General features: G+C 52.3%; 6 protein-coding genes across 6 annotated transcripts; 3 read left to right on the forward strand and 3 right to left on the reverse strand.

The window, feature by feature from the left end:
* Positions 1-1,461: 1,461 nt before the first annotated feature.
* On the reverse strand, positions 1,462-3,205 carry SEPMUDRAFT_147089 (adenosine deaminase). Its single transcript, XM_016904073.1, has 2 exons — positions 2,772-3,205; positions 1,462-2,706 (listed from the first exon to the last, which is right to left on the reverse strand). The coding sequence occupies exons 1-2, from the start codon at positions 3,081-3,083 to the stop codon at positions 1,948-1,950; spliced, it is 1,071 nt and encodes a 356-aa protein (XP_016763244.1). The 5' UTR covers positions 3,084-3,205; the 3' UTR covers positions 1,462-1,947.
* Positions 3,206-7,183: 3,978 nt separating this feature from the next.
* On the forward strand, positions 7,184-9,646 carry SEPMUDRAFT_39628 (Fungal_trans-domain-containing protein; the record flags this gene model as incomplete). The annotated part of the gene is made up of 2 exons (XM_016908752.1): positions 7,184-8,295; positions 8,347-9,646. 2 exons carry the CDS (start codon positions 7,184-7,186, stop codon positions 9,644-9,646), a joined length of 2,412 nt encoding a protein of 803 aa, XP_016763245.1.
* On the forward strand, positions 8,925-14,371 carry SEPMUDRAFT_147090 (glutamic acid decarboxylase). The gene is made up of 6 exons (XM_016904074.1): positions 8,925-11,169; positions 11,224-11,311; positions 11,379-11,419; positions 11,572-12,150; positions 12,214-14,042; positions 14,104-14,371. The coding sequence occupies exons 1-5, from the start codon at positions 10,964-10,966 to the stop codon at positions 12,848-12,850; spliced, it is 1,551 nt and encodes a 516-aa protein (XP_016763246.1). The 5' UTR covers positions 8,925-10,963; the 3' UTR covers positions 12,851-14,042; positions 14,104-14,371.
* SEPMUDRAFT_114250 (galactose-binding like protein) lies at positions 13,231-14,269 on the reverse strand (the record flags this gene model as incomplete). Its single annotated transcript, XM_016901083.1, has 2 exons — positions 13,231-14,042; positions 14,104-14,269. The coding sequence occupies 2 exons, from the start codon at positions 14,267-14,269 to the stop codon at positions 13,231-13,233; spliced, it is 978 nt and encodes a 325-aa protein (XP_016763247.1).
* Positions 14,372-14,678: 307 nt separating the features above from the next.
* On the forward strand, positions 14,679-17,389 carry SEPMUDRAFT_147092 (uncharacterized protein). The gene is made up of 5 exons (XM_016904075.1): positions 14,679-15,244; positions 15,320-15,610; positions 15,664-15,768; positions 15,819-15,845; positions 15,913-17,389. The coding sequence occupies exons 2-5, from the start codon at positions 15,452-15,454 to the stop codon at positions 17,041-17,043; spliced, it is 1,422 nt and encodes a 473-aa protein (XP_016763248.1). The 5' UTR covers positions 14,679-15,244; positions 15,320-15,451; the 3' UTR covers positions 17,044-17,389.
* Positions 17,390-18,617: 1,228 nt separating this feature from the next.
* Positions 18,618-20,714, reverse strand: SEPMUDRAFT_147094 (uncharacterized protein). The gene has a single exon (XM_016904076.1). It carries the CDS (start codon positions 19,975-19,977, stop codon positions 19,141-19,143), a length of 837 nt encoding a protein of 278 aa, XP_016763249.1. The 5' UTR covers positions 19,978-20,714; the 3' UTR covers positions 18,618-19,140.
* Between the last annotated feature and the right edge of the window lie 851 nt (positions 20,715-21,565).

Consider the following 21,565-nt stretch of genomic DNA (forward strand, 5'->3'; position numbering starts at 1 on the left):
TCGAATCAAATGCATATGTGTATACCTTAGCTTTATTATACAAGGTTTGTATCGGTGAGTGGCCGTACATGTAACATGACTGTTACCTTAGGTATGTACCTAGCTACCGGGTAGGTAGGTAGGAAGGTAGGTATTTACTATGTCATGACTCGACAACCAAGAAATTATAAGTTTCGACGTTTTGGGGGGGGGGGGGGGGGTCAGATTGCTACCTTACTCAGTTACTTAAAGTAGTAAGCCGAGGGAAGTGAGAAAACCTATGGATGGAACTAGGTATGTCAGGTATGGAGATACGGTAGGTAGCTACCTACTGTACCTAGATTATCATAAGGTGAACCTTTTCTTTTCACCTTTTTTAACCTTTTACCTAGGTACTTTGGCTTATCTCATTTTCTTCATCTTGATGAATGATGATGATGATGATGATGTTTGTTGAGGGGAGGGGGGGAGGGGAGGGGGCGCATGCGTGTGCGGGTGCGGGTGCGGTGCACCGACATGTATTGTAAAACGTGTGAATCCGGGGGAGACCGGTTTGGAAATGTCATGTCAAGTCATCATCATCTAGCATCTTCCCTCCTTCCTCCTCGTGAATCGTCGGATCCACTAAAAACGTGCGTTTTTCTTTTCGCTTTCGCTTTTCTTCACGGGTAGTAGCGTTTCCGAGAAAATGCGAAGGGATGGGAGGGGAAGATGAAAAAGAAAACGGTTTCAACGTTTGGGGCATCTGTGGAGAAGGAGCAAAAGAGTTTCTTGGGTAGCAGGTAAGGTATGTCAGGTAACAGGTAACAGGTACCTTGTATGTAGGTAGCACGAATCGTTTCTTCACAAGATTGTTTCAAAAATTGCCTCCCCTGGGGCCTCCTTGGATTGGACCGTTTTTCTTTCTTTTCTTTCGGAATGGGTACGATCCGTGAAGAACAAAGTCAAAAAAGCACGCACGCTGGCTGAATGTTCTATCCAAACGATGAGGAAGGGGAGGGAAGATGCTAGCTGGATACCTACCTACCTTACCTGGTAGCTTCGCTTAGATACCTTTAACTGTACTACATACCACCACCCGGTAATCATCTAGTCAAAAAATCTAAAGTGTACCAAGTTCTGATTGATTCTATGATGCCCAACCCATCCTACCTGTATCCACGAGGATGATGAGGATCATGATGAGGATGATGAGCTCATTTCGTTCGTCGTTTACCATACCTTAGCTTGTAGGAGGTAGTACCTCCCTTGTAGCTTGTTATGAAAGGAAGGCACCACCTAGGTAGGCAGGTGCACAAACAACCTTCACTTCTGTGGTACATCCAATCATATGAGGTAGGTAGGTTACCCCTTAGGAGTCAGGTAAGGTAAGACAGCTAGCTAGCTAGCTACCAAGACGGGGGGGGGGGACTTTTTTGAAACTCCCTAATTACAAGGAGGGGATGATTTTGAAGCTCGTATTTGTGATGACAGGTTGAGGATGATTGAATGAGTTGGATGGATAGATGGATGAACATGGACTGGACTGACCATGGACTGGACTGACCATGGACTGGACTGACCATGGACTGGACTGACCATGGACTGGACTGACCATGGACTGGACTGGACTGGGACTGGACTGACCATGGACCGGACTGACCATAGACTGGATTGACCATGGACTGGACTGGACTGGACTGGACTGGACCTTACTAGGGGGACGTTTTCCCGTGGAAAAGGCGAGTATGATGTGTTGCGGCTTGCCGTGGGATTGCGAGGGGATGTTTTGTTTCGTTCCGTCGGCCTTTCCCCTTGTTCTTCTTTACAACGACATGCGCAGTCGAATGTTTGTTTGTTGTAGTACAGGAAGAGAGAGAGAGCGAGAGGGCTAAGGGGCCGATGAGGTATGACCTGAGATGTGAACAGGTACAAACGAGAAAGGTCGGCGCATTTCACGGCAAGATTGATTATTTGTCACCCGGCTTTTCACGGATGTGCTGTTGCTGCTTCCCAGTTGCTGATCACTTGCTCTAGCTGTGACAGCATTTCATCTTTCCTGGCTTGTTGGCACCAACTTCCCTCGATGCTGTTCTGACAGATTTGCTTCCACTCTGCCACCGTCAGCTCGAATGCGTCCTGCACGGCGACGTAATTGTCCAAGATGTAATTATTGCCAAAGTAAGCAGGATCGTCAGAATTGATCGAGAACTTGACGCCAGCGTCCAAGAACTTTCTGATAGGAACTTCTGCAACCTCGGTCACACATCGTAGGAGGACATTGCTCATGGGGCACACTGTCAACAACGTCCCTGCTGATGCCACCCTCGCCAGAAGCTCAGGATCCTCCGCGAGACGAATGCCGTGATCGATCCGTTGCACATCCAAGCGATCCAAGGAATTTCTGATATATTCCGGTGGGCCTTCTTCACCTGCATGCGCGGTCCGCCGCAGACCAAGCTCCTTCGCTCCCTGGTACATGTTCTGGAACATCTCCGGGGGGAAGTTCATCTCGCTCGAGTCGAGGCCGATCCCAATAATATCACCGCGCTGGTAGCTGGCCTGCACCTCGGGGAGATCAAAAGTGGCAAGGCATTCGGGCACGGGCACATGTCGCAAGAAACAGCAGATCAACTCGCTTGTGATGCCAAGCTCGATACTTGCACGCTTGCGGGCTGCATTGAAGCCAGTAAGAACGGTGTCGTAGGATACTCCTCGGGAGAGATGAGCTTGCGGGTCAAAGAAGACCTGGGTGCGAGAATTAGTCAAGTTGTTCCTTTCCACCCAGCTCGATAAGAAGAGATGGCACTTACTTCGGCGTGAGCTACACCGTCCGCAGAAGCATGCTCAAAGTAATCCCACGCAAGGCTTTCGAAGTCGGACGCGGTGACAAGGACGCTCATGCCAATGTAGTAGTAATGGAGAAAGTCGTCGAGAGAAGTGAATTCGTTGTATCGTTTCAGCAGAGTCTCGGGGGAGGCGAATGCTGGATCTTCGGCCGGAAGCGAGATTTTGTTGGCTGCTAACTTGAACAGCATGTGAGGCGTCAGAGCACCTTCCAGGTGCATGTGATGCTCGCATTTGGGCAAGGACTTGAGGAAGGATCGAAATTCTGGTTTGCACATTTTTGCTCTTTTGCTCTCTTGCTCTTTCTCTTCCTCTCGCCCTCTGTGGATGGTGAAAATGTAGCAGGATAATGAAAGAATTTCAGGAGAAGAAGGTAACAACAACGCAGGAGGGTATCAACAATTGTACAAGAAGCAATTCACCGGATGAATATAGATGAGGTACCTAGGTAAGGTACAGGCAGGTGTGTCTATGCAGACGAATGCGCTTTTCGCAGATTCTTCGGATCATATATAATCAATAGAGAAAAACTGCTACGTGCAACCAGGTATTTTCGGCGCGCTCCGAACAAGGTGATTAGGTAGTGACCGGCGATGTCTTTTTGCAGGTGGACACTCACTACCTTAATCAGGTACTGAGCCAGTGGCCCGCAATTTGCGAGGATTTCTATATACACTGCATGTACGTACCACCTCAGACCTATACTGCCTTGGCTCGCAAACGGACAACTTCTGAAATTATCAAGTCTGTTGTTCCCGACTTCGGCTAGCACCACTGTACGTACCTACTAGCGAGGAACATGCAGCCTTGCAGGTCCAGGCATGTGTGAAAGACGGGGAGTTTTCACCTCACACTACTAACTTATTTACTACATACCTGTACTCTCGGCGGCCATGGAATACCACCTTGGGGAGCGGGCAAACTCGCACTCCGTCCGTCTCTCCTGACCTGAAGATGGAGATGGGGATGGAGCTCGAAGATTGCTCATGTGGTGATGATCTCGGACTGCGGCTGCTCGCGAAGTCTAAGCGACGTCTGTGCCCTCCGTCCTGGTGTAATGATGTACCTAGGGACATGGAGGCCTGGGAGGGAGGGGAGGGATTCCGCAACTTCGGTTTTGTCTCGGGGATCTCAGGGATTCTGGATAAAAAGGGCATGTCACTCACAGTCTCACACATCAGTCACACTGTCACAGGCAGGTCGATCGTGACACGTGACGCTTTCTTCGCTACCTCCTAGAGCCAGCTCCCGCCTAAAGTCACCCTGTTGGGTGGGGTGGGAAGGGCCCGGAAGGGGGCGAGGGGCGAGGGGCGGGGCATGGGAGGTCCAATAGGGTGGGATTAAGTTGCTTCCTTCGGAGCACGAAGCCGCTATCTGATTTTCCCGGACACTCCTCATCCGGCTCCAAGCGATCGCAGCCCTACCGGGACGGTGTTCCGGTACTGCAGAGTGCAGACGACGGCGGCAATTGCGGCCGGAGGGGCACGCTCACCCACTGACACCCAGAGTCGCCCTCTCACCCTCCCACCCTCCCACTCGGGCAGTCTCCATTGGGAAGCGGAGTGTCTCGATCAGCCACATCGTTCGGCCGCACGGGGTACTGGAGGTACCTGAGGTACATGTAGTGGTGCGGCCTCATTGCGCTTGTTGCTAGCTACAGCAATCGACGCAAACAACAACAACAGCCGCAACAACAACAGCAGCCAACAGCAGCAGGAACAACAACAACAACAACATTAATCAAACAATCAAACAAGCAACAACATTATGGCAAATTTGTCAAAGGAACCGACCACTTTCCTTTCGGCGGGAGGCAGGGAACAACCTTCCACATTTGACTTGCGTGCTGAAACTGTATTGCTCGGCAACTGCTCACGTGGAGAATCCATGGCTGCCACATCATCGTTCCGTTGGTCAGGAGAGGAGCCGATTGCAAGGAGGACTGTCGCACCGCACCATCGGCCCATCGCCTGTTCCTGCACTTACTACTTTGGGACGCGATGTCACCAGCAAATCAAATGGAAATAAAAATCGGTTCGCTGGCGATGCTTTTTCTGGGCCCACGGCATGAAACATGATCATGGAAGGCATGCTACAGGTATGCTGCTACTGTACACAGTGTACAGCCTCTTCTGTGCATCCCCCCCTCCACCGAAGCCCAACAACGCCGCCCACTCGGGGCGCCGATCTGCATGCAGTGGTTAAAATTTTTCCTATCGCCTTCTCCTAGCTGCATTCCAGCATTTCCGTGATTGGCTTCTTTGCGCCGGCGAGAGAGCCAGCATGAACGGATCAAGGTCAAGGGCTTCTAGAAGCTTTAGAAGGCGGGAGTGGCTTATGGCATGGCTGGCATGCCCATCCTTCCTCCGGGCGCTCGTTCCGGGGTCTGCCATCATGATTTTATTATTAGATGATACCGGATTTTCACGTTCCTAGGTAGTTATTACATGTAGACACCTTGTTGACCACTGCTTTCATTTTCATCACAATCACTACAGTCCGCACACCAACACCAGTCATCTCACAGTCTCCATGTAGACTCTGCCTGCGAGGCACGGAGCCCAGAGAGCAAGGCAGCATTGGCCGGCCGCTCATGGGAGCTTGTCTGGTCGATCGTCCCGTCCCTTGACTCATTCCAAGCACATGTTGGAAGACCGCCCACCGGCTCGATCCAGGAGGGCGTCGCTCGCTGGTGCAGTGGCTGGGATGGTGCGGATTCGGTGGCCGAGCCTTTGCGAGAGACGCAGATGCATGCACGCACGTACGCACGCACGCCCAGTAGCGACTTTCTAGTCCTGGCAAGCTGCTCGCCGGCCCGGGCGCTGGTGATTGAAAAAAAGGCTTTGGCTTTGGAAGGGGTCGATGGCGTGTGCTCCCCCAGTCCGGTAGATGCAGCACACTAGGAGGCACCTCTTCATGGGCCAGGCTGGCATTATGTATTGATTTTTTTAATCGTTCATCGTGCATTTATGATGCGGCAGCACGGGGATTATTGACACCACGTCTGTCCTGCAGAGAAAACTCAGAAAACCTCCTTGCGCCAAACGGCTGGCCCGGCGACACGACGTATGCGCGCGCACGCGTGCAAAACCATACATACTCCGTACATAGGTACGTACGTACATACATCCATACATACATGCCACCTCGTACATCCGCAACGTCGTTTTGTGCTCGCTAGGAGCGTACTGTACTACTACTGGGCTGTTACCTACCGTACCTTACCTACCAACCACTCTACTGCTGCTGCTGCCCGCCCGCCCGTGTACATTCTGAATACCTGCGGCGCCAGTGTCCAAAGGGTGATGGTATTTCACCCAATAACTCCATGCGCTTGCCCATCTCGGGAATCCAGTGAATGACAAGGCCTCTCCCGCGCGTGGTTAACTCTAACAATCATAATGCCTGCCGTCCAGGCTGCATCTGAGAAGACCACACTACAGGTACTTGCCGAAGATCCTACTGGGTGCCTTTGACGCAAACTCTCGATACTACTGGAGGCTGCTGCTGCTGCTGCTGCTGCTTTCCTCCTCCTCGTCCTCCAGTGCTGTTCTGCTTTCCGCTGGTCTGCTGTCTGCTTTCCCGACCTTCCCGTCGCCAGCCAGAGTCGAACGCCCGCCTGCTGCTCAGCCGACGACAGTCTCTTCGGGATTATTAGTCTTGCCACCGCACCGCTCTGCATTGCCTGCTCCTACTACTACAGTACCTACGACAGTACCTCCTACCACCTACGACCTACCTGACTACCGTACCTCTTCGCCCCCCACCCCCCCGACTTGGCTCCCGCCGGCTCGAGTGGGCCCATCGCTATCCTCAGCCGCGTCTCTACCGCCGCACCCTGGATTCCAGCGCCGTGCCTCGGCCTGGACTTTGACGGTACTGCTTCACCTTTCAAGGAACCTGTCCGCGAGCTCCGTAGCCAGCCAGCACTTAACCGAATTTCCTGCAGAGAACGTGCGCTTCCACGTGGCCGATAGGCGTGCTAGATCTCCGCCCGAGTATTGCTTTGAAGTCTCTCGCTACGACGCCCCGAGGCTTTGTTTCCCGTTCTGCATGTCTCATTCGGAACCTGGATTTCGTTCAACCAATTCGCGAGGCGCGAGTCACCACTCACAACAACGTTGACAACATGATGGACACCACTGGTCAACAGACATCCCAACCAGAGCAAGCGCCACCTCATCGGGGACCTACATCATATGTCCCCTCTATCAACGCCCATGGCCCGACTTCAATGCCTCATACCGGCTCGATATACACTTCTTCAGATGTGCAGCAACAACAGCAACAACAACAACAACAACAACAACAACAACAACAACAACAACAACAACAACAACAACAACAACAATTCTCCAACGGACCTGCTTCTCCCGCCATGTTGCAAGCACCTCCCAATGGTGTCGCGCAGCAGTACGGCTACCTCTTGGGACCTCCATCTGGCCAAGGATTGGTGCCGGACTCATACTTGAACAATGAGTCTGGCCTCTCGACCCCTGGATTATCCTCGACACATTCGAGTGCTGTGGCACTCTCTGCGCAACAGAAGCGAGCGTATCGTCAGCGTCGCAAGGACCCGAGTTGCGACGCCTGTCGCGAGCGGAAAGTGAAATGCGACGCAACAGACACCACCAGTTGTTCCGAGTGCTCTAGTCGTGGCGTCAAATGTCAATTCACTAAGGAAACCAACCGCCGAATGTCATCCATCAAACAGGTACAGGACCTCGAAAAGCAGCTTCAGGCGGCCAAGAAGCAAATCAGCCAGCTCCGGGGCATTGTGCAAGATGGAGCGGGGCCAGGTCACTCAATACCTTCTGCGTCAGATGTGCCCGCTTTGCTCCTGCCCGAGAACACCACCAAGGAACGACGACCTTCCCCACCCGCTGTCGAGGGATTCGACGAAGTTAGGCGGAATCTCCGAGCATATGGCAAAGGGGTCTTCAAAGCCCCGCCGCCTTATCGGCAGTTCGGACCACAACCCACCTACCCTCATCCAAACCATGCTCTTCCGCCGAAGCATGTGGCGGACCGTTTGGTTGAACATTACCGTGGCTCCGTCCATCTGTACGCGCCGCATCTTCACATGCCCACATTCGTGCAAGAGTACGAGGAGCTCTATAGAGCCGGGAGCTTCCAGCAATCACGACACGTATGGGTCGCTCTGTTCTACGCAGTGTTGGCTTGTGGCACTCTAGGCGACCCGCAATCGACCAGCCCCAACGAGGAATCCATTGGCGCACAGTACTTGAACCACTGCATCACGAGCATGAACACGTGGTGTGATGAACTGACTGTTGATCATGTACGAGCGAGCTTGCTCATTAGCATCTATTTCGTGGAAATCAACCTGCGTTCGCCAGGATGGGTATGGCTCGGGTCGGCGGTGAGGATAGCACAGGACATCGGCCTCCACACCGACCATGGGCGGTACTCCCCACTTGATGGCGAGATGAGGAGGCGCGTGTGGTGGAGTGTGTACAATTGGGATCGGTGAGCATTGTCTCTATAGAACTGGCGTGTTCGTCCTGCTGACGATGATAGCGTGGTCTCGCTCGAACTTGGTCGACCATTGATGATCGACGACAACGACTGCGATGTCAGCGAACCAGTTCCGGTCGACGACGAATGCATACGGCCGAACGGTATCATCATGCCGCCGCCCAATCAAGCACCAGCCAGTGGCTTGATGGCAATCATTCTGGTGACGCGCACCACGGCTCAGATCAAGAAAACGCTCAAATCTCAGACGATAGCTGCATCCACACTTGCAACTTGCGATGAGCATTTCCGTTCGATCATGGCATCGTGGCCAGAGCCATTCCCGAGCACCTCCCAGGCTCCCCTCGATCCGAGACTCCTGACTGCCGGCTGCAGTCTGCAGATCCAGATGTTCCATCTGCATAGACATAATCTGTCTCCAGCATGTTGCATGGCGGATCGCAGAGAGGCGCTGGACCGATGTGTCCACATCGGCAAAGAGTCTGCAAATTACGTTCATCGCACCATGCAGCATCCTTCTACCTCGCCCAACGATGCCTTCATGTCGCCAGCACACCTATCTGCCTGGGCCGCAATTATACGAACCATGACCCCCGCCTTTTTCTGTGCACACCTGTGGCGGTGTCAGTTGGTGCTTTGTCTTCGGGGTGAGTTTGGCGCCGCATTGCTGCTGACTCATGTCTCTGCTGCCATTGGAGATCTTCGCAAGCTGAATGTCGCTTGCGGTAGACATCTTGCGTTCTTTCTGGATCAGCTGATTACAAAGCTGCGTGCTGGGGCGTGCCAGCGAGACCTTGAAACGGACGAACAACTGCTCGCATATGCCAGCGGAGACATGCAAGGCAGTGCCGATGATGCATGGGTGTGGAGCGGCAGCGAATCCGGTACAAACCTCCATCAGCATCAAGTGGTACTGAATGGTCACCCAGGGGACAAACCGGTTCTAGCAGCTGAGCAGCTGTCTACCAGTACTTTGACTGAGCAAGAGAGCCAGGCCTGGGGCGGATGGGATCATGTTCAGCGAACGTTAAGCCAGCTGCAAGAGCATCAGCAGCGGCCGGCTTCTAACCAGCAGCAGGCACCTCCGCCTCAGCCGCAGTCTCAAGGTCAGCAGCAACCTTCGCCCACAACGCCCGCGAAAATGGCACCGACGACTTATCCAGCTTCTCATATGCAGCCCACTCTCACACCTTCTCCTTACCCGCCACATCCACCACAACCGAGCATTTCGCCGAACCCTCATAGCGGACAAAGCCAGAGCCAAGTCGCAGCCAATAGCAACCACAATGTGAACGGCGCTGCTGCAGGAAGCAGTCGCATTAGCATTCAGGATATCATGTAAAAAAGAAAGACCCGAGGAGGGGTCATGGCAGGCCTCCAGGTGGTTTCACACGGATATCCAACTTGTTGGAGCGAGCACGCAGAGCGGAAGGGTTGGAAGGGGTACCTGCGTCGATGCGCTGGCAACTTCAGCGATGGAACACGCTATTCACGGAATCGACTGCACGTGATTTCGAGTTCGCGGTCAATGAAGTGCAAGGTTGCTCTATACCAGCTCGCGAGACTCGAAGAAGTCGAGCATTGCCACTATATGGTGCCTCTACCCGAGTTGCGTAAAGTGCAGCAGGAACGTGAGATACATGGAGCGTAATGCCCGGTATCTAGGTCGACACTCCGTCTGATGATTCATACCTACCTACGTTGAGCTCAGTGAGCTGGGAGTGGCATGGGCAATGGCAGATCCTGCAGAGGCTCATGTTTTCCGACCCTGAGGTGCGCTCCCCAACCTCAACAGGTCACGGGTGGTAGATGAGGGCTGGAGGCTGCTCCGAACTTAAGCATGTGCAAAATGATGGTACATAAGGTACGGTAGGAGGTAGCCTAGAGAGACTCGCTCGCGGCATGCACGCAAACGTCGAATCTTTTCGGGAAGCTTTCAGACAGCTCTGAGCCTCCAGCTGTTTCTACCACCTCCCACCTACATGTACCTACAGACGCGCGAGATAGCTTGGATTCGACCTCCGGAAATGATGGAATGGAGAAGGGTTCGTTCTGTCATGTCCACCAAACCACACTCGATCTTCTTCTTCGACAACCACGTCCTGACCACGGATTTGACTTCATACCACAGGACGCTGTCCAATCGTCCGGTCATTGGAAGGTACATGAATTGAATCACACCTCAATTGAGGTAGGTGGCAGTGAGGCAGTGAGAAGTGAGGCAGTCACGCAGGGCAGGCAGGCGCAATGGGGGCGGACCGGGCGGTACGAAAGCAAAACAAGCTTCTCTCCACGAGGCTTGTCTCAAATACGACTAGGCAGAAGTCGTGAAGCGAATCACATTGCGTCACGGAGCGGGATGGATCCTCCGCGGGTGACCGGGCCAAACCTTGTTGCTGGAAGAGCCGGCAGCAACGTGCGTGTGCCTGATTCGAAGCAGTTACGCAAGCTTCGTGCTTTCCAGGTTCCTTCCTTCCACAGCTTCCAGGTGAAAGTGACGTGGGCGGGCCATTCTTTATTCTCTCTTCCACCTCCATCCCTCTACACTTCACCGTTTCTCCATTGACCTACCATCTACCTGATCCACCAACGCACTGCAACGCACTGCTCAGTCTACCTACCACATCACCTGCATCTCCTCGCCTCGCCCCGCTTTAACATGGTTCATCTCGACCGAGTGGAGAATGACAAGGACCTGTCCGAGAAGGTCATTCCTGGCCTTGCAGATCTCTCCTTCAAAAGCATACCCGGTGAGGATGATTACTCGTCGACTGTCTACGGTTCGAGGTTCGCCGCTACAGACCTTCCCAAAAACGAGATGCCGGATGACGAGATGCCTCGCGAGATTGCATACCGCATGATCAAGTACGCCTTTGTTAAGTGACCTGGAGCCGCGCTGCGATTCTGATACGTTGGTAGGGACGACCTGTCTTTGGACGGCAATCCGACGCTCAATCTCGCGTCGTTCGTGACGACTTACATGGAAGATGAGGCTGAGAAGCTTATGGTGTGGAACTCTCTCACTAGGAAGATAGCGGTGCCCGAATATCTTGCTGACCCTCTTTCCCTCGAAGGTGGACGCCTTCTCTAAAAACTTCATTGACTACGAAGAATAGTAGGTCACAAACAGCAATCACATTCTTACCTATTTCTCGATGTCTTGTTCAGCTTCAACTGCCCTGAGGCGCTGAGCTTGAGGACAGACACTACTCGAACAGGTTTGCATTTCCAGAGATGTTCGCTAATTATTCAATCTGCTACTTCTAGCCCTGTCAGCGCCGACATCCAAAACAGATGTGTTTCAATGATTGCCAGACTTTTCAACATTCCCGCCCATGAGGACTCGACCAATGCTATGGGTACATCGACTGTTGGTTCCTCCGAAGCTATTATGCTGGGTACCCTGGCAATGAAGAAGAGGTGGCAGAATAAGCGCAAGGCAGAAGGTAAAGACTACAGCAAACCGAACATTGTTATGAATTCGGCGGTGCAGGTTTGTTGGGAGAAGGCGGCAAGGTATTTTGATGTCGAGGAAAAGTATGTGAACTGCACCGAGGAACGATATGTCATTGATCCGGAAGAAGCTGTGAACCTGGTCGACGAGAACACAATTGGAATTTGTGCCATCATTGGGACTACTTACACTGGCGAATACGAGGATGTCAAAGCCATCAACGACCTGCTTGTCAAGAAGGGCATTGACTGCCCGATCCACGTGGACGCAGCATCGGGAGGTTTTGTTGCACCTTTTGTCAACCCAAATTTGGTCTGGGATTTCCGCCTCGAAAAGGTCGTATCCATTAACGTTTCTGGCCACAAGTATGGCCTTGTGTACCCAGGCGTAGGGTAGGTTATTCCTGACATCCAAGTGCTGAAGGGTATCGAGAGTGTCTGCTGACTATAGACTAGATGGGTCGTCTGGCGTGATCCCGAGTTCTTGCCAAAGGAACTCATCTTCAACATCAACTACTTGGGTGCCGACCAAGCTTCCTTCACCCTCAACTTCTCTCGCGGTGCTTCGAATGTGATTGCTCAGTACTATCAAATGATTCGTCTCGGCAAAAAGGGTTATCGGAGCATCATGTTCAATTTGACCAGGACGGCAGACTACTTGGCAGCTGCTGTGGAGCAGATGGGCTTCCTTCTAATGTCTAAAACTCAAGGCGAGGGTCTTCCACTGGTGGCTTTCCGCCTCAATCCAGAACACGGACACAAGTTTGATGAGTTTGCCATCGCACACCACCTGCGAGAGAGAGGTTGGGTGGTTCCGGCGTACACGATGGCACCCAATGCGAACAAGATCAAGATGATGCGCGTTGTCGTCCGTGAGGACTTCTCCAGGAGCAGATGTGATGCCCTGATTACAGATCTCCAGATGGCAGTGAAGGAGCTTTCGAAACTGGATGTGAAGCAGTTGGAGGATCGTACACAGCAGCATCGAGCTCGACGAGCAGTGCGGGCGGAGAAGAAGAAGACCAACAATCATTTCAGCGATGAGAAGCACAGTCTGAAGGGCAAGACTGGCAAGAGCCATGGCATTTGCTGAGCGCCAAACTCTAGAGGCCCCAAGATGAAAAGCAATGACAGTAGAGATGCAGGCATGAAAAATATACAGACAACCTGTACTCCCTATCTACTCTGCCCTCAGTGTGATGTCTCGGTGAAGTACGTGCCATGTATGTGTATATAGGTAGACATGGACAGGACTTGTGCCCCAGCGGGGTCGTGCTTTGCTCGATACAGAGGGGCGGCCCAGCCTTTTCTGTGAGGCAGCATCTTCAACACTTTCTCCGAGAGCAACCCTGCACTTGCTGATTGAACAGCAGCTGAAGTCATTGTGTGCAGCGGGCAATGGTCAATTTTCCGATATCGCCCTCTGTCTTTTCTCTTTTCTGCATTCTCGTCTCGCGTTTCTCATTTCTCTCCTCATCGAATATCAGGATCCATCATCCCGATCCAGTTCTTCGGTGGAGCGCGAGACTTTTTCTTACGCGGCTGCTGCATCATTGCATCAGTTACAGTTGCAGTTGCAGCAGCAGGAGATTTGACATGATGCACGGCGGGCTTTGCTGCTGCTGCTGCTGGCTGAGAAGCATCGTCTCTCGCAAAAAGTTGCACCGCACGGAGATGGGTATCTTTTCCATTTTGGTGATTTTCCAGAATGCGGACTTGCACGAGGAAGGCTCGTAGGACGGGGGGAGATAATTCATCGTCTTCATCATCATCATCTTCAGAACCGCCATCACCATGAACAGTAGTAAATGCTTGATGATGATGCCCCCGGGGTGGTCCCACTTTCGTGAAATCCACATCGATCCAACCCGTCGGTTGCTCAAAACTCATTTCGGCAAATTCAAGGAGATCGTGCACGCCCATTCCCGCCAGGAATTGGATTTTGGTCGGCGTGTAGGATTCGTCGCTGAGGTAGTCGAGGTAGATTCTCATGCGGACAATGGAGACGAGTTTGAAAAAGTGGATGCTGAGGAGATGGGGTTGTGGGCCGTCGGATTGCCAGAATTGTGCCACGTCTGCGGAGCGGAGGGCGAGGACGCCGTTGCCTGGCTTGGCGGTGCTGACGGTCCATGATGCGAGGGAGGAGATTTCTTTGAGGCCGGGGGGAGGGAAGGGTTCGTCCTCTTCTTCTTGTTGTTGTTGGTCTTGTTCTTCTTGTTCGTCGTCGTCGTCGTCGTCGTCTTCGTCTTCGTCGTCTATTTCTTCTTCGTCGAGATCGTCGTGTTCTATTGGATGCAGGAGGTTAGGGGCTGTGACACGGTCCGAAACAGTCGCCTTGTTTCCTACCTGGAAGTTCATCCTCGTCGCCTTCATGATCGGCGGCTCCAGACTCGGCGGTGTTTTCGTCGTCCAGGTTGCCTTCAGGGAGCTCTTCCTCGTCTGATGTGGTGGAAGTTGGTCGTCGCCCCACGTTGCTCACGCCTCTCCTCGATCGCAATGTCGTGGGCGGCATTATGTGCTTGTCAAAGTACTCATGACGTGTCGCCCGATAATCATGATCGGGTGTCTACTGCAGTGCGGGACTTTGGCTCTTGCCTCTCGCATGATCTGGCTGTTGTGGTTGTTGTCATTGTTGTTGGCGTTGTTATTGGCGTTGTTATTTGTTGTTGTTGTGGTGTGGTAAGGTTGTTGGTGTTGTTGTTGCCAAGCCAGAAACCACGCATCATTTTCGCTCCGATGTCCGAACCTCTCCTTCTACAACTTGACTCCTACTGGGAGTTACCTGAAGATTCACACGACTCAATCGGCAGATCGGCACTTTTTGCTTTGCGACGATGGCGACAGCAGAGAAATGAGGACATTCTATGCCACCCTCGACTCGGCCGCGCTGACTACAGGTACTGTACATAAGCATTTAGCCATATCACGTGACGCAAGCTATTTACGACCATGTCAGGTCCATGTCTATACCGATGCTGTGCTATACACCCGAATATGCAGGAATCACGCCAGTTTTCCTTCGTGCGACTGTCGAGGCATCTACCAGGACCATATCAGCATCAACATTGAGTATGCCGCATTCATGTCACCCAGCTTCCATCCTGCGATGATCGCAGCGTACCGTTCTGAGGCCAAAATGTCCTGATGAGCTGGGCAACTCATTGTTCATCTGGCCGATCCATGCATGTCGCGTGGCTGCATTCACATTTGAGATGCAGTTCTAGCCTCACGTGCTCGAGCAGACATCCTGGTCGCCTGGAGAAAAGGAATAGTTCGAAACAACCAAGCCTGACTCGCCAGCCGCTCATCGTATTCCGTTTTGGGCAACGGAGCATCGGCCGACCGTTTCTATACCTCCAGCCCCCTCTGCTGGTCATGAGACAGGTGCTGTGGATGGACAGCTACATTGTCGTATTTCTGTTCTTCTCCTTGGCTTTTAGGGGTTGCGACAAGACAAGATAGACTTTGAGCTCGAGCAACGACACATGTATGTTGATCTACTCCGTATAGGATTATTAGTGGAAAACGTCTATTAACGCTTCCTGACTCTCTAACTCTATAGCACGTCTTTACGCATCCAGCTAATCCACTCTGGCAGGTACACAACAATGCTCCTTCCCAGCTCCAAGTTTCTTTTGCCTTCTTTGATACCTATCGATGCTCTGGCGCCCGTCGCCCACCGGAGTGTGGCCAGATGTTATTCAACACCCCTACAACGGGCCAAGTTCAGATCCTGGCCACGGCGGGTGTATTTCTAGCGATTAGCTGGATCACATTAGGCCTTCGCTTCTGGGTCCGCTTCGTCGTCATCAAGAATCCAGGCTGGGATGATGCCGCCTTGCTGTTTACTGCAGTATGTGAGGCGACAACAATGTTCCGAGCTGATACTGACGCCTTGTCACCTAGTTGATATTCACTGGCTTCTGTACCACGTTGATTCTGATCGAAACAGTCGGCGGCGCAAACAGGGTCAATGAACTGAATTTTCCACAGCTAAATCGCCTGATTGGAGTGTGTGTAAACCTCGCTGTTGGGCAGAACATAAGCTGACTGCTGGACAGATGGTGATCGCTGCTCTTGAACTCTATGTCGGTCTCCTCCCCTGCACATGGATGGCATATGAGCAGTTTTGGAAACCAGACTAACAGGTGACAGCTTGCAACCATGGTGGTCTTCAAGATTTCACTGGCAATCTTTTACCTCCGGATTGTGATCCGGACTTGGCAGCGATACGTTGTGATCGGGGCATGCGTTATCAATACGATCTACGGCGTATTCCTCCTTTTTACGGCGCTATTCAACTGCGGCAACCCCAGCAAATATCTTATAAACGAGATCAAAGGCGCGTGTCTGTCTAATACCGTGACCAATGGCATACAGCTTGCAGGGTGTATACTCAACGCAGCCACGGACGGTATATTCGCACTCCTTCCCGTCTCCATCCTATACAAAGCTGCAATACCGCTCTCTGCAAAGTTCATCTCTGGCTTCATATTGCTACTTGCTTGCGGCGGCAGTATTGTCAGCGTGATTCGCATACGCTACATTGACGGGCTGGTACCCGGGCCGGACTTCTTCTCCACGATGATCAACTTGTGCATACTATCGATCGTCGAGTGCGGAGTGGGAATATCAGCAGCATCTGCGGCCACGTTACGACCACTCTTCTGCAGTCTGATGCAGCAGGTGCGTCCCGTCATCACTTCGCAAGGGTCCAACGCCGTAAAAGGAAAATCGTCGCCGGGCTATTCTGTCGAGGCACGGAGCTCCCAGGCCATGTCTCCGCCTCCTGGAAATCACGAGCTGTTTGAATTCGAGGATCGAGACTATGTCAGCCGATTCAGTCGATGGAGCGATTGGAGTCTTGGACCTGGGCAGAAAGGGTCACGCGCAAAAGCTAGACTCGGGACCACTGGTATGGACGTACCAGAGAGCAATCAGCAGACTGCGAAAGATTCCGTCGCCTACGAAGTCCTGGAGCGCGATACATCAATATCTCCTCTCCGTCCACTTCCCCCACCACCAGAGCCACCACAGCCACCACCCAAATCGGGAGAACAAGTCGTCACGCGGACAAAAAGCAAGAGAACGAAATCCCAGATCAAGCGCACGCTCAGCGTCCGAGACAGAGGCATCTCCGCGCCCATACCCCACATCGTGAGCCAGATCTCACCTACGACTGCGTCGCACATGCCGTCAGCCTTCAATGTGGATCGCAGAAGACGAGGGTCGCCCGACTGGGAATATCCGGATGGCTACGACCCATGGTCACCAGGGCCGGTATGAACGATATGAAAATGTACAACACAGACGGCAGAGATAGATGAAGGTATGAGCGAACTGGCGTTCAAGGATGAGCGATACAGCGATACACCGGTACCAAAGATACCACGATACAGCGATACCGCGGTACAACAGTACATCGATACAGCGATACAACAGTACAGCGCTACAGCGCTACAGCGATATAGCGACATAGCGATACAACAGTACCGGGACACAGCGATACAGCGATACAACGGGGTGACAACAGGTACAACAGTACAATGGATGTTTTCCTTTATAGGCGAGAGTGCGAGCGAGTTTTGTGATACCAGAAAAATGACCTTCCTGCCTACTACCTTATGTAACATACCAAAAACTACATAACTTATGTTCAGTTTTTTCTTTTCTTTTTCTTTCCTTTTCCTTTTCTTTTCTTTTTCAATGTTAAATACAAACTTAGGTACCTAGGTATACCGTACCGTATACGTAGCATATCCTCAACTTGCCCTTTTTTTCCAATTCTTTCTTGCTATACCTACATGTATATAGTAAGCGTACCTGATAAACAATTTATTAGACAACTTTTCGTTCGTTCGGCCGGACGAATAGTCTATATCTAAAGTACCTAGTAGTCTTTTTCTTCTTCTTCTTCTTCTTCCCCTGTAACTCTTACCTAAGGTAGGTAGGTACCTCTCTCTATATTTGTTCGCCCGGGCATTCACTCGCAATACCAAGAAAACACTTACCTAGGTACCTACCTAGCTTCATGCTTGTATACTTTGCTTGCTTGCTTGCTTGTATCATGGATAGGTACCTGTACTTTGCTTACTTTTGCTTGCTTGCTTCCTTCCCTTTGCTTCCTTTTCTTAAACCGCTAATAGCCGCTGCCCCCCTCTTCCCCCTCCCCCGCTACGCGCTTGTGCTATACTACCTACCTAGTAAGTAGGGAGATACTTTGGTGTTTTAGAGAAGATAATCGTTATACGACAGTCAAGACGAGACGAGATATATATAATCAGGTAGGCTTGCAACAAATAAGGTAGTAAGCGAGTAAGTACAGCAAGACAGCAAGACAGCAATACACAAGCGCGATAGCGGCGATACTGCTGACTACGGTACCTACTGACCTAACCTTACCTACCTTATATATACATTACCTAATCTTCCCGAAACTAGGAGGTAGAGTAGAGTAGAGCAGAGTACAAACGTACAAACGTAAGAGAGACCCAGAGAAAACAAGGCAAAATACAAGCATAAGTATAGAGCCGAGGCAAAGCGAGGCAAGACGAGGCGAAAAGCTACGGATTAGTACTACATACTGTACCTGACCTACCTTACCCTACTTCCTAGAACAACGCGCGCGGTTCAGATGAATTCCAACTAAGAAAAAAAGTCTTCAAGAAAAAAAAGGAAGAGGGAACAAAAGAGGAAGGAATAGTGAAGTATGTACTTACTCGATTAGTACATTTCTGGAAGGTTGTTACGTACAAAGAAAGAAAAAAAAGGACCGATGATATATACATACTTCGGCTATAGGTACTTTTCTATAAAGGTAGTGCATATACGGACGATTTGATAATGAGAATTCATTGGTACGGGATCTAGACCTCAACGTTGTGAGCTACTCAGCTGCACAACATAGAGCTCGAAAAGTGATGGATGGCTGGATGCAAAGATAGGTACCATATATCGTGTGTATTATGTGTTATCGAGTGCGTGTAGCAGCTCCCGTCTGCTGGCCCCAAGTAAAACTAAGGTAGTTGTAGATCTAATAATGTTACAGCCTTACAAAAGGACCCAGTTCTATCGCCTTCATAATAATAAAATTCTATACCATCAACCGTAGAAACGCCGTTGGGGGGGAATCCGGAAAAGCAAGCGATATCATGTGTACTCGCAAAGGGGTATCACAACAAATCGCTCAAACGCTAATATGCAGAAATCATATGCAAGCCAACTGTTGTTGCAGCAAGAAGCGAAGCGCTTGAACGCGTCACGTGGCCTTTCCCATAGTACCGAAATATCCTTCAAATCAAATCGTGAAAACTCCAAGTTGGAAATCGTTAAAGCATGGCCGTCAGCGACCATGGTGGGGGTTCTGGGTGCGGCGTTGAGTAGTTAAAAGGTGCTCCAGACCATGCCTCCCTCCGAGCGAGCCATGCTGCCGACCCGAGCATCCTCAGTCTGTCGTGACTGATTGGGAATAGGCATAGCGGTACCTTGCGAACTATGTGTGGAATCAGTGACAGAGTTCGCACGAGAGTGCCATAGCTTCTTGAACGTCTTGTACTCTTCGTGACATGGGTCACATGATTTGCTCCGATGGCCTTCGGGGTGTATGCGGGCGTTCTGATCGAGAGGGATCACATTTCTGACATGGGCGTAGCAGACGACATTGCCGCAGCGACGACAGTGATGTCTTCGGAGCAACCAGCCAAACGTCACTTTGCAGACATAGCAGCCCTTTGCGGACTCGTCCGGCTTCCAGTGTGCCGTCGTTGGCGCTCCAGTGACAGGTCCCATCTCTTCAAGCGAAAGCGTTTCGCTTGCGGCGCGGCTGAGACCGTGTGGGAGTGAAGCATGATCACCACCATCGACTTGTCCGAATTGGAAGGCTAAAAAGTCGTTCTTCGACGACGACGATGGCGAGGCAGCCCTCCCACTGTCGAAGCTGCTTTCCGTGCTCGTCGGGGGTGTGTCGATGGCACGTGGACGGCCAGGGATGTCGGTGGGTCGCGTGATCTTCTCGTTCGGTCGCAGTGCAGCGGGTACATACAGCGGTTGGCGAGGCTGTCGCAGCTGGCGCACGTTGGCGTGACAATTTGTGGGGGAGATATTGTTCGAGGGTGGGGGGTAGTTGTAGGTTGCCTCTGGCGGCGACGGGCCTGCGGAAGGGTTCATATAGTACTTGGAGTGGTTGGGTTGTTGGGTAGAGAAGGAGGTCGTAGCCATCATGGCCAGGCGCTCGATCGACACAGTAGTAGTCGTGGTAGTAGTGGTAGTAGTGGTAGAAGTGGTAGTGGTAGTGGTAGTAGTAGGAGCCGGAGTGGTGCAGTGTGGCGCATCTGAAGGACGGACGATGAACGGGTGGCTTGGAGCGAGCAGCAGAGGAGGATGAGGTGGAGGAGGAGGAGGAGGTGGTGGTGGTGGTAGTGGTAGTGGGCCGAGATCAGACAAAGAAGGCCAGAGTTCAGCCCAGCGGCACAATGGAGGATGGAGGGTGGGAGGGTGTCAGATAGAGAGAGCGAGCGAACGCGCAGAGAGAGAGAGGGAGAGAGAGGGAGAGAAAGAGGCACAGCGGCGCGGCGTTAATAGATCGTCGTGGTGTCGAGAAACGCCCAGAGACCAGAGACCCGAGAGAGCCCCAGACGAGGCAAGGCAGTCTAGCAATCGTAGCGGTCTGGAGATGAGAGGCTGTCAGGTCGCGACGGTGGCAGGTGCCGCAGATCTAGTGCCCGATCGAGCCCACTGGCCCACTGGCCCTGCGGTGGGAGGAAAGCAGTAAAGAAAGGCTAGGAAGGAGCCCGAGGCGGAGGGCAGGAGGGAAGGAAGGAGGGAGGGAGGGAGGGATACCGATAGGGAGGGTCCGGCAGATAGGATAGCTGCCGGAGCCTTTTGGGTTATCAGCAAACGGAATGATGACAGGGAGGCAGGGAACAGGCTGTGGAGTGGGCGACGAGTCGCATAGGCAGATAGGTAGGGTAAGGTAGGGTAGGGTAGTGTAGTGTAGGGTGGGAGCGGGAAGCGATATATGAGTACCTACCTCCTACTAGCTACATACTCTGTGTTGGAGGTAAAGAGAAGTGAGCGTGCCGGACAGCAGCAACAGGCTTTGGCGAGTACCGCCTACCTACTGTAGTATAGTACTAGTAGGTAGTACCTTAGTGCCGTAGAGGTTGAAGTATACTGCGCTGCCATTCTCCGATTCATCCATTGTTGGTTCTGTTCTCGTGGGTTGAGAGAGAGAGGTGGGCCCGCGCACCATGCGATAACCGACCGACCGCCCAGCCCAGCCCACTACACGCCCGCCGCCAGCCAAGTTGAGGCAACTAGTACAGCCAAACTAGTATCGAGTAGGTACAGTCGCTACAGACACACTACACACTCGAAACTACCACGAGCTAGGTTCATGCCGCGCGGTGAGCGTGACAGTCACCAGGCAAGCTCTCGCGTGTGGCCAAACCCTGCGCCACTGTTACTGTCTACGACACTACAGTACTACTGTACCCAGACGGTACGGTGGCCGGCAGCCTCCTCCAGGTAGCTCCTAGGTACTTCTGTTACAATGCCCCAATCCGGTCCGGTACGGCGAGTCGGCGACGGGCTATCCGCTGCAGCGCGTGGGAAAAGGCACTTAAGGCAGCACGCCGCACGCAGCACGCTCCATGTGCTCCTGTCTGCTCACCGTGTGCTCTTGTGCTCCTGTGCTGAGTGTGCTTGCCATGCTGTGATACAGTGATACTCCGGCAGCTTACTCCGAGAGATTGGCACATGCCTCTACTGTAGCTATGTGTGGGGACATCCAAAGTTCTCAACGACAAAG

Source organism: Sphaerulina musiva (assembly GCF_000320565.1).
Source record: "Sphaerulina musiva SO2202 unplaced genomic scaffold SEPMUscaffold_2, whole genome shotgun sequence".
In the NCBI taxonomy this organism is placed as follows: domain Eukaryota; kingdom Fungi; phylum Ascomycota; class Dothideomycetes; order Mycosphaerellales; family Mycosphaerellaceae; genus Sphaerulina; species Sphaerulina musiva.

What these genes read in the sequence shown, in the direction of transcription:
- SEPMUDRAFT_147094 (XM_016904076.1), bottom strand. Translation starts at nt 19,977, where the DNA reads ATGATGGCTACGACCTCCTTCTCTACCCAACAACCCAACCACTCCAAG.
- SEPMUDRAFT_147092 (XM_016904075.1), top strand. Translation starts at nt 15,452, where the DNA reads ATGTTATTCAACACCCCTACAACGGGCCAAGTTCAGATCCTGGCCACG. An exon ending in CCGCCTTGCTGTTTACTGCA is followed by an intron (nt 15,611 to 15,663) that starts GTATGTGAGGCG and finishes CTTGTCACCTAG; the next exon opens with TTGATATTCACTGGCTTCTG. An exon ending in AGCTAAATCGCCTGATTGGA is followed by an intron (nt 15,769 to 15,818) that starts GTGTGTGTAAAC and finishes ACTGCTGGACAG; the next exon opens with ATGGTGATCGCTGCTCTTGA.
- SEPMUDRAFT_147089 (XM_016904073.1), bottom strand. Translation starts at nt 3,083, where the DNA reads ATGTGCAAACCAGAATTTCGATCCTTCCTCAAGTCCTTGCCCAAATGC. An exon ending in ACGGTGTAGCTCACGCCGAA is followed by an intron (nt 2,707 to 2,771) that starts GTAAGTGCCATC and finishes TCTCGCACCCAG; the next exon opens with GTCTTCTTTGACCCGCAAGC.
- SEPMUDRAFT_147090 (XM_016904074.1), top strand. Translation starts at nt 10,964, where the DNA reads ATGGTTCATCTCGACCGAGTGGAGAATGACAAGGACCTGTCCGAGAAG. An exon ending in ATTGCATACCGCATGATCAA is followed by an intron (nt 11,170 to 11,223) that starts GTACGCCTTTGT and finishes ATACGTTGGTAG; the next exon opens with GGACGACCTGTCTTTGGACG. An exon ending in ATGAGGCTGAGAAGCTTATG is followed by an intron (nt 11,312 to 11,378) that starts GTGTGGAACTCT and finishes TTTCCCTCGAAG; the next exon opens with GTGGACGCCTTCTCTAAAAA.